At 54.2% G+C, this 13,286-nt stretch overlaps 1 protein-coding gene across 2 annotated transcripts in view; it reads left to right on the top strand.

Moving 5' to 3' along the window:
• Positions 1-13,286, top strand: part of LOC104983314 (solute carrier family 22 member 23-like) — a 106,128-nt gene that overhangs the window by 34,175 nt on the left and 58,667 nt on the right. For both annotated transcript variants that reach the window (XM_010832746.1, XM_010832744.1), the window contains exon 3: positions 515-669. In XM_010832746.1, coding sequence (XP_010831048.1) covers positions 515-669 — 155 coding nt within the window. The remainder of the gene's footprint in view (positions 1-514; positions 670-13,286) is intronic.

Raw genomic sequence — 13,286 nt, 5'->3', positions numbered from 1 at the left:
TCTGTGCTCCCTTCTGGTCATTCCTCATCGGGGAGCTGAAACCAGCCCGCCGCCGGCTCAGCCCTTGGCTCCACCAGGCCGCGGGCGAGGTCGAGGCCAGTCTAGTCAACAACTCAGAGAAACAGCTGGAAGCCGCTCACCCTGTGTCTATGTTGACTCTGGAGCCAATTCCAAAGGTCACAGCCTCCAAGCCGTTTTATGCTGGGGGTGCCAAGGTAGAAGTTTGGGGAGTTACTGTTGGTTCTATTGAATTACCCCCATAAACTCAGGAGTAGACTGGCCAACAGGAATCGGTTCCCGTCTCACGTCTGTCGCACAGCAGCTGTTGACCTGTATTCCCTTATCTACATGACGAGGGGTGGGTGTGCGTACCCTGAGGGCCCCCTGCCCCTGGGCCTCCCCACGAGGGTCCAGGAGGGATGCAGACTCCGTGGGGTCCCCACCCAGCACCGCTGGCCCCTGGGGAGGCCCGGCCTGTCCGGCGATGACTGACCGCGTCCCTGTCCGTGTGCAGGTTCGGCCGGCGGCCCGTGCTGCTCTTCTCCATCATCTTCATCCTCATCTTCGGACTGACCGTGGCGCTGTCTGTGAATGTGACCATGTTCAGCACACTCAGGTTCTTCGAAGGGTTCTGCCTGGCGGGAGTGACCCTCACCCTGTACGCGCTGCGTAAGTAGGGGCCTTCGGGGGGGCCTAGAGGAGGTGAGGGAGTGTGTGGCCGGCGCGTGCGAGGTTTGGGCTGGCGTCTGCATCCTGCAGCTCTGGAGTGCAGAGGACGGTGTCTTCTGCGGCGAGGACCATGCTCCCGGGCTGTGCGTCTCACCCGCCCTCCAGCCTGAGCTCCAGCTTGGAGCCCATGGAGGGTTGCATCGTGCCTGGAGAAGTGGGGCTCGGCCCACTGCAGGGGCCGGGGTCCTCCGTGTTGACGTTTCGTGCTCCTCCAAACCCAGACGTACCCAGGCGTCCCCGCGCTTGGCTCCAGAGAGCAAACCAAGTGGCTCACGTTTGGTGTGGGCTCCGTGTTCTCATGGATTTCTTAAGAGTTTTCTTTCTTTGTGTTTTTCGCTGAGGTCATGCAGGGTCCAAGTGTCCCACATTCCCGTGTGGCCTGAGTGGTCTGGACTTGAACCCTGAGCGCTGGTGCTGGGAGAGTTGAGTGGCGATCTCAGGGTGAAGAAACTGTCCTCTGTTGACCCGCCGTGTGGGCGCCGTGTGGACTCCCCTGTCAAGGAAGCCTGTCTGGCTTCTCTGTGGTTGGTGTTTTCTAGCGCACGGCACACACCCACAAGGAGAAGGAAGGTTTTAGGCGTGGCTGTTTATTTTCCAGTTTTATATTTTTTAATCATGGTGTGCAAAGAACTGTAAGGAATAATATGATTATTTATAACACATTTCCTTTTTCTTTCCCTTTGACAACACGTGTAGGATCAGAGATTAAGTAGCAATTTCTAGAGGGGTCGATAAGGATAGCTCTGATTATCTTAAGGTGTGGCTACCTTCGTTTAGTGGATGATCCTTTTAATGACACTGTTAAATAAGCTGGATTTTGTTCCCTGTTGTAGAGGACAGAACTATAGTCGATCACAGCATGGTTTTATCGTCACAGAGAAGAAAAGGACTACAGATGTGTTCTCTGGAATCCGCAGTGGGCTGTTCTGTTGTCTTCTTCTGACGTTGACTTGAGTTGTGGTTTCTTAGACATCGCCGTTTTGAGGTTATTTGCATTTATCCTGGAAGCCTTGCTCTGGGAGGTTCTTAGGAATGTACGTGTCCCCGGTCTGCGGGTCGGGGTGACCCTGTGGAGGGCTTGTCTCTCTGAACAGAGGTCTCAGGGGTGGGTGTTGAGCCTGAGCGCTTCCGTAGGAGCTGCCTGGGCCCTCCTCCCTCCCTGCCCCCGTGGTCTGCACAGAGGAGCGGCCCCCTTTCTGGAGGAGACCCCAGCCCTCGTCTCGGGCCCACAGGCCCCGGGTGTGTACCGGCGTGTGGGGTCTGCTCCCCAGGGCCCCATCCCCACGGGGCTCCGGTTCTCACGGGCGGGCGCCGTGCTGTGCCTCCTCGAGGGCCATGTTCTAGGGGCAGCTCTGCAGGCTGGCAGAATGGGACAGCAGGTTTCGGGAACTGAGCAGAGAAACGGCCTCCAGCTCACCACCCCGGTGCCTGTCAAACTCAGCGCAGAGGACGTTCACAGAAAAGAGCCTTAAAGCAAAGCTGACATATCAGCTTTATCTTGCATGCCCACTGCTGCCAGCGACCGCAGGGAGGGCTCGGGGGAACCCTTGGGGCTCAGCGGGAGAGGAGCCCGACCCAGTAGCCCTGACGGCCTCTCATCAGGAGTGGGAGGACCCGCACTGGCCATCTCTGCAGACTCCCCTGCCTTCAGCAGACCTGGAGAAAAACTACCCCCATGACACCCTTTCAGCCTCACTTAGAATCGCCGATGGCCCTGTAAAGCCTGTGACTGTGAAAAATGAAGCTAAGGACGTTTTTCAAGAGATTACACGGTGAGCTCTTGACAGTGCAAAGTTCTCTGTACTTCAGAACCATATAGGGAGTATGCTTATCCCAGGAAAGCTCTGCGGTTACCTGACGGGTACAGAACCAAGTAACCCCAGGGTCTGCAGACTTTCTTCTCTAAAGAGCCAGGTGGTAAATGTTTTATTCCAGGGCAGGTACTCAGCTCTGCCGTGATATCCTATCATTGTTCAGTCACTAAGCCATGTCTGACTCTTTGTGACCCATGGACTGCAGCACGTCAGGCTTCCCTGTCCTTCACCATCTCCCAGAGCTTGCTCAAATGCATGTCCATTAAGTCGGTGATACCACCGAACCATCTCATCCTCTGTCGCCCCCTTCTCCTCCTGCCTTCAATCTTCCCCAGCATCAGGGTCTTTTCCACTGAGTTGGCTCTTCGCATCAGGTGGCCAAAGTATTGGAGCTTCAGCTTCAGCATCAGTCCTTCCAATGAATATTCAGGGTAGATTTCCTTTAAGCTAAGCTAAGCTAAGTCGCTTCAGTCGTGTCCGACTCTGTGCGACGCCATAGACATCAGCCCACCAGGCTCCCCCGCCCCTGGGATTCTCCAGGCAAGAACACCGGAGTGGGTTGCCATTTCCTTCTCCAATGCATGAAAGTGAAAAGTCAAAGTGAAGTCGCTCAGTTGTGTCCGACTCTTAGCGACCCCATGGACCACAGCCTACCAGGCTCCTCCATCCATGGGATTTTCCAAGCAAGAGTAGTGGAGTGAGGTGCCATTGCCTTCTCCAAGATTTCCTTTAGGATTGACAAATGGTTTCATCTTGCTGTCCAAGGGACTCTCCAGAGTCTTCTCCAGCACTAAGAAGTAAATAAGATGTAAATGATTGGGTGTGGCTGTGTCCCAGCAAGCCCTTATTTACAGAAGCAGATGGTGGCTGATCTGACCAGCGGGCTGGTGTAGTTTTCCACCCATAAGTGATTCTCTTTCTGCTGACTGCTGGGGAGCTTGGAAAACTTTGAATCTTATCTAGCATGTGTGTGGGCTCGGCAAGCTGAGCTTTAAATGCTGGCCCCATTCCTAGTTTTATTTGAAATTTTTTGCTTTCATTTTTCCTTTGTCCCATTTTCATTTCGCCATAAGTTCAGTGTTACTTTATTGTATGGACTTGTGTGAGCAGTCATGTTTTCTCTGAAATGAAACGGCATAAATAAAGAGTTACATTTTCTTAGCTTGGAATCATAAACCAGAGGTCCCGGCGGATAAGCACGTGGTGAGGATGTCCAAGCGTGCCCTAGTGACCCGCTCTCACGTTGATATGATAAGTGATATAGCAAAATTAACGTAAAGAAGACGAATGTCATTGATTTTCTGGAGTTCACTGAGATGATATTCGAACAGCGTGAATCAGGGGGTTGATTGAGAGACGGCAGGAGAACTAAGTTTGAGAGGCTCAAAAAAGCAAAGAAAGTTCTAAATGGACAGCGTCGGGCCGGGCGTGCTGTGCGTTGGGCGGGGGCAGCCCCTCCCTCTGGTGGTCTTGGAGGAAACAGAGGCTGGTGATGGGCACTGCAGACCCCAGCCCTCGGCCCTCGGGGCTGGCGACTCTGAACTTCTAAGCAGCGTGCTTGCTTCGTCCACACGTGGCACCCATGCTTGGCGAATGCTTGGCCATTTGTTTCACTCAAGGCAATTTCTTGCTAACCCTGGTCACGGGGTTAAAATATTTCTCTGCCGAAGCTTTCACACCAGAGGCGTTGATGATTTGGGAGATAAATTTTAAACGGCCCTGGCATTTTATCCCTCCCACCGGCAGGTTTCTGTCTCACTTCGTGAGTCTGCTGGAAAGCTCTGAACTTTCTCGGAAGAGACAGGATGTGGTTCTCTTTTCCATCTCGCAGGTGCCTGGCATTGTAAGTGGGGAGAGCCACAGTTTTGGCAGATCTCAAGGCTTGCGGAGCTCATTGTGAAGGTGGGCTCTGTTCTGAGATGTGCTGCTGGTGTGGGAAACTGCTTTCCTGTGCAGGATTGCTTAAGGCTTTTTCTGCTTTGGAATTTTTCTATGGTGCATTCCAGCCAAAGACTCCCTCCTTTAAACTGTAGTTTCCTTAAGTTCACCAAAGGGAAACGAGGTTGCGTAATTAGGACATAAACCAGAGACCGTTGGCATCTTCCCCAGGAGCCTGTACCTGGAAGACTGTTGGCAGGAGCCAGAGACGAAGCGACGCTGAACTGCGAGAGGTGGCTGCAGGCGGGGTCCGGCCGCCTCTGAGGCTGCGCGAGACACTCAAGTAATTTAACCCACCTGGGCTGCCCTGGTGGCCTCCTTGTATCTCCTTAGCTCTGACCAAAGAAGAAAAAATAGAAAATCTTGACCTAGCCAGGCTAGGGGCAGGGAACCACAGACCAAGGAAAGAGGCGAGCATCCTGTTTCCTTATCTGTTTATGAAAATAAAGACTCGCCAGAGATGCAAGTCCTGCCCATGTGCTCCTCAGCGTGGCCAGCCACGACTTGCCGTGTGATTTCTTTTTCCAGGGATGGTTCACCTTACAGACAAGGTGATACAGCTTTTGCTAGGATGTGTCCTTGTTGAAAAGAAGCGCAGAGAGAAAACAGCTCCTGGAGCTGACTTGCTCCACGTCCTAAGTCCTGGGGGAGAGGAATGGTTTTCTCACACGTTTTCTGAATCTGTCCTCGTTTGCTCTCTGTGTCCGTCTCCCCACTTTGAGCAGCCTCCCCCGCCCCCAGTGGAAGTGATGAAGCCTGCTTCTTGATGGCAGAGACCATACCTTAGTGACGGTGGGTGAATGAACACTCCTTGTTTTTGTTTTTTGGCCTAACAGCAGTGAGCCATTTCCTTGAAAAATTCTCTCAAAGCTTCATGTTCTCATTATAATAACCCTCCTCAAACCCAGACAGCTTAAATAATTGGACGAATTTTACACATAATCAAGGAGTGACCAGAGATTTCACAGGTGACTGAGTCACTGATTACTTTGCAAAACGAGAAGCTGAGTCTTAACTGGTAAATAATCTCAGAAGAGCCTGAGTCTGCTCTGGGCGGGGTGATGTGGCTCCTGAGAGGACGGGTCTGGCCTCCGGCTGAGTCGTTTCCAGTGTGCTGGGAGATGCTCCTCCTTGCTGTCGTGTGCCTTTCTTTTTTTGTTCAAATCTGGGACTTTGGTGCTCCAGCGTTCCTTATCTTTTTTTTAAATACAGTTTCTTTCTTTTATTTATTTTTGACTGCGCCGGATCTTCACTGCTTTTGCAAAGCCTTTCTCTGGTTGAGGGGAGCAGGGACCGCTCCCGGTTGCAGCTCTCACGCTCCTCCTTTTTGTGGCTCCTCTCACCGCGGAGCACAGGCTCCAGGAGCACGGACTCAGGAGTTGTGGCCCACGGGCTTAGCTGCTCTGTGCTGCGTGGAATCTTCCCAAACCAGGGGTAGAACTGGTGTCTGCTGTTCGGACTGGCAGAGATTGGCAGGCAGACTCTTATCCACCAGGGAAGTCCTGTGTGTATTTCTGTAATCGAATGCTTTTCTGAATACTCCTTGGGATGTATTTCAGTCACCAGGATTTTTGAGCGTCAGAGCCGCCGTGCTTATAAGAAAACAATCCCCTGAACCATGCCTCCAGGTGGCGGGCGTAGTTGGGCTGTGGGGCCAGGCGTAGTGACTTCAGCTGGGCTAGGACGTTAACATGTGCATCGCATTTGGGTGAAGGGACAGTTTCTCTTCACCCAAGAGAACGTGCTCTCCGGCCACCGTGACCCATCGCCTGTTTGCGCCCCCTCCTACCCCCGTCTTCAGCCGCCCCGCCTTCTCAGCAGCCGCCCTGGGAGCCCCAGCCCTGCACTTCTGGTGGGACCGGACCTCCCAACAGGCTTTGTCAGCCAAGGCAGTGAGTCAGAGTTTACCCAAAGCCTTTGGCAAGCATTATTATTTTTTTTTTTTAATTTCAGAAGAGTTTTTGTTTGATGCAGGTTCCAAATGATACGGTTGGGAAATCAGAACGGACTTCGGTTCTCATCTGTCCTTTCCTTCTCTGGAGACACTTTGCTAGCCTGGCAGACAGACCGTGACAAATGAAGAGCAGATAGAGAAGAGGAAGGTGACAAGGCCTCTGTGCCTGCCTCTGGCCTCGCGTGCCTGCCCGCCACCTCCCCGGAGCCCCAGCGCCGGTGCCCGTCTTCTGCTGGAAGTTAGGGCAGCCTGTGTGTGTGTGGGCTTCAGAGTGCGTGTTTCTTTGGGTGTTTTGAACTTGGTGAAGATAGTCTGTCTCAAAACTGACAGGAAAGAAGAGAAAACATTTAGCTACCTAGCGCTCTAAACTTACAGTATCTGCATGCCTTTTCCAGCATGGGTGTGTGCTTAATCACTCAGTCGTGTCCGAGTCCTTGTGACCCCGGGGACTGTAGCCCACCAGGTTCCCCTGTCCATGGGATTTCCCAGACAAGAATGCTGGAGAGGGTAGCCATTTAGCCCACCAGGTTCCCCTGTCCATGGGATTTCCCAGACAAGAATGCTGGAGAGGGTAGCCATTTAGCCCACCAGGTTCCCCTGTCCATGGGATTTCCCAGACAAGAATGCTGGAGAGGGTAGCCATTTAGCCCACCAGGTTCCCCTGTCCATGGGATTTCCCAGACAAGAATGCTGGAGAGGGTAGCCATTTAGCCCACCAGGTTCCCCTGTCCATGGGATTTCCCAGACAAGAATGCTGGAGAGGGTAGCCATTTAGCCCACCAGGTTCCCCTGTCCATGGGATTTCCCAGACAAGAATGCTGGAGAGGGTAGCCATTTAGCCCACCAGGTTCCCCTGTCCATGGGATTTCCCAGACAAGAATGCTGGAGAGGGTAGCCATTTAGCCCACCAGGTTCCCCTGTCCATGGGATTTCCCAGACAAGAATGCTGGAGAGGGTAGCCATTCCCTTCTCCAGGGGATTTTCCTGGCCCAGGGATAGAAGCCTTGTCTCCTGCACTGCAGGTGGATTCTATACCACAGAACCTCCAGGGAAGCCCCCCAACGTTTTTAGCAATGGAGGATAATATTAATATTAACACCGTGTCTGTCGTTAAGGACTAGGCGTTTCCAGACACACAGTGATTTTAGCGGTGGGATGGTGGTGGTGGCCGAGAGCTTCATTTGAAACAAGGTGTTCACCCAGCAAGAGGGAAGCAGGACGATCTGGAAATCTGGAGGCCCAGGTGTAGTGAGAGCCCCGTGGTGGACCAGCTGCACCTGCCACAAAGCACCTTATCTCTGCGCCTCTGTCTCCATCTCACTAAGGTCAGGGCACAGGTGTTCAGTGTGTGCCGTAGAACCACAGAACTATGGAGTCGCTTCTGGAACCATCGGTGGAGAAAATGAGTAGAAAACAAAAATCAACGGACTCCAGGTGTGGACACCGAATACCACAGTGCAGATAAGAAAACAAGAAAACCAGGGGGAAACCCCCGCTGCCTTCTCACTTTGGAATTCTAGGCTCAACCAGGAGCCTCCTCCAGGGTGAGGGGATCCTAGCCCCTGGGGGCGGGGAGGACAGAGAACCAGGGGTGCTGGGCTCCGAGCAGCGTCCCCCCCCAGCCCAGATGGGCAGCCAGGGTCACTGCTATCCGGAGGCTGCCGCGTGTGGGGACTGGCGTCCAAGGTGACGACGTGGGAGGAGGTAAGCGAGCGGCCGGTTTAACGGTCCAGGCTTCCCGGCCCCCGTGGGCCAGGCCCTGCCCTCCTGCCACAGCGCCGTCCCTGCATCCCGACCCTCTAGGGAAGCCTGCCTCGCTCTCCGCACCCTCCTGTCCGCATGCTTGCCAGGCGGGCTCACAGGTCTGGTCTGGGGATCCCGTTAGATGCTATGGGAGTTGCTTTTCTCATCTGGAAAGACGAGAAGGGACACGGGGCTGGAAGCCGGGCTGAGGAGAAGGGAGAGCGGCACAAGTCTGACTGTTTTCCACTCTTGAAACAGAAGAGAGAGGAAATAAACGTCACCTCGGGAGCAGGTGAAGACCAGGCTCCTTCAAAGACATCCATATCCAAATGGATCTGGTGGGAGGTGAGGTCGTGAGTGGTTTGCCGAGACTCCTATTGGCCAAAACAAAATTAAACAAAACACAGCTCTGGCTCTGAGACCAGAGAGAAATGTGACTCCCGGGGTGAGGAGCCATGAACGCTTGCTGTCAGCTCCGGTGTGACTGCGTCCCGCCAGAGCAGCTGGGCTTCAGAGAGTCTCGGTTTCGCCTGGGGCGTGTTGTGAAAACAGGACGGCTGTCTCCCTCACTCAGCAAGAGTCTGAGGGCTTCCTGGGTACCGGGGGGGCCAGGATGAACTTGAGTACTTGCTGTGTGCCGTTAGGGGCCGAGCATGCAAAGGCAACATGCCTTTCTGCCCATCGACAGATGCCTGGTTTCAGAAGACGCAGTGCGTGTGCGCAGTGGAACATTACTCGGCCTTAAAAAGAATGAAGCCGTGCCATTTGCGGCAACATGGACGGACCTGCTCATAGTGAAGTCAGTCGGATGAGACAGGCAGCATGATGTCACCTTCATGTGGGATCTAGAAATAATACAAGGGAGTTTATTTACAAAAGGGAAACAGATTCTCAGACATAGGGAACAAGCTGTGTGTACCAGAGGGAGAAAAGAAAGGGGGGTGGATAGACTAGGAGGCTGGGATCGACAGATACATTCTGCTGTGTATAAAACAAACAACAAGGCCCTACTGTATAGCACAGAGAGCTTGAGCCAGCATCTCGTAACAACCTAGAGTGGGAAAAAATGGAAAAAATATGTATAACTGAATCACTCTGCTGTACACCTGAGACTAAAACAGCAGTACAGAGCAGCTACACAGTTAGACCTGTCCTCACGCCCTCCTCAGTCTCTCCTGTCCACTCCTTAACAGCAAAGCACTGCTCGGCACCGTGCCACACACGCACACACAGACACGCAAGGCGTGTGCACACACACACACGCGTGCACAGACACACAGATGTGTGCACACACACACGTGCGCACAGACACACACAGGTGTGTGCACACGCGCACACAGACAGGCGTGTGCACACACGTGCACACAGACACAGGCATGTGCACACACACGTGCACACACAGACACGCACAGGTGTGTGCACACACACGCAGAGACACACAGGCATGTGCACACACATGCGTGCACAGACACAGGCGTGTGCACACACACACGCGTGCACACACAGACACGCACAGGTGTGCACATACGCACGCACACAGACACGCACAGGCGTGCACACACACACGCACACAGACATGCACAGGTGTGTGCACACACACATATGCGCGCACAGACACAGGCGTGTGCGCACACACACACGCACACAGACACGCGCGCACACAGATACACACAGGCATGTGCACACACACGCACGCGCGCACAGACACACAGGCGTGTGCACACACAGACACACACCCCCCGCCTTCAGTGTGAGCAGCGTAACATCCCTCGAAGGACCCAGATGCCTCTCCAGCTCTACTGCAGTTCTGAATTCCCAGCAATTGAGCCAAGATAATGTGCTGTTTTAGGCGACTTCAAGAAAAAAATCTCATTATCCTCTTGCCTTCTAACTCGGTTTTTCCTGTCCAATGATAAGGAGCATTTACCATTGTTATTTTCTTGCGCAACAGTGCGGATGCCCTTAAGCCCCTGACTTACACACTTAAAAATGGTGGCGATGGTAAATTTTATATTATATACTTTTTACCAAATTTTTTTCTAAAAGTTATTTCCTTCCTAAAATACTTGACATGAAGACAAGGTGGTATTTTTCTGGGGAACACAGGAATTAAAAGCTATGCTTGAAACTGTTTAGATCACATTGATCACTGTATGGAAGTTGCTTTTGCCCCAGTTACCTCTGACCTACTGGGCGACCATTGCTCCATCCTCGGCCTGCACTACTGGCCACTCTCACTGGCCCTTTCTTGGCGCCCTGGTTATCAGCCTGTCCTGACTTCCCACTGGTCTCTCAGGCTACCGCTTCCTGCCTCCCTCCACCCACTTACTTCTCCCGTCACTCGGGCTCTTGGCACACTCAGCTCTTCGGGAGCCCGTGACTGTCCCTGAACTTCTGGACAGACGATCGCCTGCTAAGTCAGCCTCCTGGGGTACCCCCAAGGCACCGCCCACTTGTATCTGAGCGTGAAGCTGTCTGTCATCGCCCCCAGCCGCCCTGCCCGAGTAGGGAGAGGCCAGTGGCTTCAAAATCTGTAGGGTTTGGAGTTGGAATCCGGGGCTGCCTCCCTCGCCCCACTGTGTGGAGGAAAACCAGTCCAGGCGCCCCAGCTGGTTGCCGGGTCCTGCCCCCTCCCTCGTCCGCTCTCAATCACCTAGGACCTGTCCCGCCTCCTCAAAGTCTCTCCTTCCCCGTGGCCACGGCCTTCACACAGGCTCTCCTTCTTCATCCGGACGCCGCAGCGGCCTGCAGCGTTCAGCTTGGCCTGAGCTCTCCCCTGCCCCAGCCTGAGCAGCCCCCCTGAAACGTGCATCTAAAACTCCACCTTTCTTCTCTGACACCCACAGGAGCCTGGCCTGTCCTGTGGTCACGGAGGACAGAATCTCTGTGCATTGTCCTAGGCTCCTTCCCAGGCTCCCCTCCTCATGATTCTGGTTTCTACCCAGCCCCCAGCCACTCTCGTTACCCACGATGCTCTAGGCTCAGGCTGGGTCCTAACCACTCTCATTACCCACAATGCTCTAGGCTCAGGCTGGGTCCTAACCACTCTCATTACCCAGGATGCTCTAGGCTCAGGCTGGGTCCTAACCACTCTCATTACCCAGGATGCTCTAGGCTTAGGCTGGGTCCTAACCACTCTCATTACCCAGGATGCTCTAGGCTTAGGCTGGGTCCTAACCACTCTCATTACCCAGGATGCTCTAGGCTTAGGCTGGGTCCTAACCACTCTCATTACCCAGGATGCTCTAGGCTTAGGCTGGGTCCTAACCACTCTCATTACCCAGGATGCTCTAGGCTCCAGCTGGTTCCTAAGCACTTTATCTAGGATGCTGTAGGCTCCCCTGACCACTCTCATTACCCAGGATGCACTAGGCTCAAGCTGGTCCCTCATCACCCACAGGACCCAGAATGCACTAAGCTCCTCTTGCCTCTGAGCATCCAGTGCAAATAGCAAACACCTACGCTTCCAACCCTACCAGACCCACAGTCCCTGGTGCTCTGGTGGCCTTTCCATAGCCGGCTTCAGCCTGGTCACGCCCTGGAGTGCTGTCTACACGTGTGGAGACTCCGTTCTTCTGCTGTTGTGTTCAAAGCACTATTAAGCCTGCATCTGTGCGGCAGGTCGGGGTGACCTTTGGCCTTTGTGAGTGTAAATTCAGACACAAACGTAGGCCTGAAGTCCTAGCTCCACTCTGGGTTCCTGGCTGCTCACCCAGACAATCAGGGTGACACTTATGTTAACGTATCAATAGATGAGTTTTCACTGACATGAGAACACAAAACATATGGTTTTGTGCAGATTGCTTGGAACGTGTCCGCAGGTGGCCGCAGGCCTCTCCCCAGTTCAAGAACCGTGTTCTAAAGTCCGGAGTCCAGCCCCACTTTGGGGCCCTCTCCCTGGCCCCCTTCCCGCCACCCTCAGCTCCCCCTCCCCCGTCCCCAGGTTGATGGCTTGGCTCCTCCTGCCTCGACCCCCCTCCCTTTCCAGGGTCTGCTTCCTCTCTGGCCTCATCCAGCCGAGGACCGGGCGCCTTCCCACAGTGTTCCTCCCTCTCACCCAGGAGCCTGACCAGCAGGTGTAACTCCCCAGGGAGTCTCCATGGGGGAAGGAGAAGGTTCCCCCAAAGGGCTGGGGCCTCCCCGGGGCGTGGGTGCCGGGCGAGGTGTCCGGGCTTCGCTCTGCTGGCCGAGGACGGCCATTGCCGCCTCTGTGAAAAAGCATTTGCTCCATTCCGTGTTTCGGGGAGGCGGTGCTGGGGGTCCTGCCTTCCCATCCCATGGTGACTGTGCTGTTCTGGTTCTCCCTGGTTTTAACCTCTTTGAACCGAACTGTCTTCAATCACAGAAGGTGTCCCTGGAAGGGGTTCAGTGGGGAACGAGTGGTTCAGATCTCTGGTTCTCAAGGATGAAGTTTACCCCAGCCTTCCTTCTCTTGGCGGTTTTGTCACAGACAAGAGGGTCTCCTCTGAGATCACCCTTCAGCGGCTGTCCTGGTGTTTCCATGGCTCATGGAGGGCGGGGATGTTGCTGGAACTTGGATGTCAGCCTGGAGCTGTTGGATATCAGCTTGCTCCAGGGTACTTGGGTCTTGTCCTTTAAGAGGGTGAAATTGAATCACTTGCTTCCCAGGTGGCTCAATGGTATAGAATCCGCCTGCCAATGCAGGAGATGTGGGTTCGATCCCTGGGTTGGGAAGATCCCCTGGAGAAGGGCATGGCAACCCACTCCAGAAATCTTGCCTGGAGAATTCTTGACAGAGGAGCCTGGCAGGCTACAGTCCGTGGGGTCTCAAAAAAGTTGGATACGACTGAGCGACTGAACAACAACTGCCATGGAGCACGCCCCCCAGTGGAGGCGGGGTTCGCAGGATGCCCTAGAGGGTATCACGGAGCCCATGGAGCACGCCCCCCCAGTGGAGGCGGGGTTTGCAGGATGCCCCGCAGGGTATCGCGGAGCCCAGACCTTGTTCTTCCTTTGTGATCGTCACCCTGGTGCTGGTCTCTGACCCGCGCGTCTGTGGGGGGGTGGTGTCTATTTTCTGCTTCTTTGTGGGGTCACTGTAGGGTCTTATTTCACATTCTCTTCAGGGGATGATTGCTCTTTTGGTG

The sequence above is a fragment of the Bison bison genome, unplaced genomic scaffold, assembly GCF_000754665.1.
Source record: "Bison bison bison isolate TAMUID 2011002044 unplaced genomic scaffold, Bison_UMD1.0 scf7180017862188, whole genome shotgun sequence".
NCBI lineage: Eukaryota > Metazoa > Chordata > Mammalia > Artiodactyla > Bovidae > Bison > Bison bison.
This window is presented reverse-complemented; position numbering and strand designations above follow the sequence as displayed.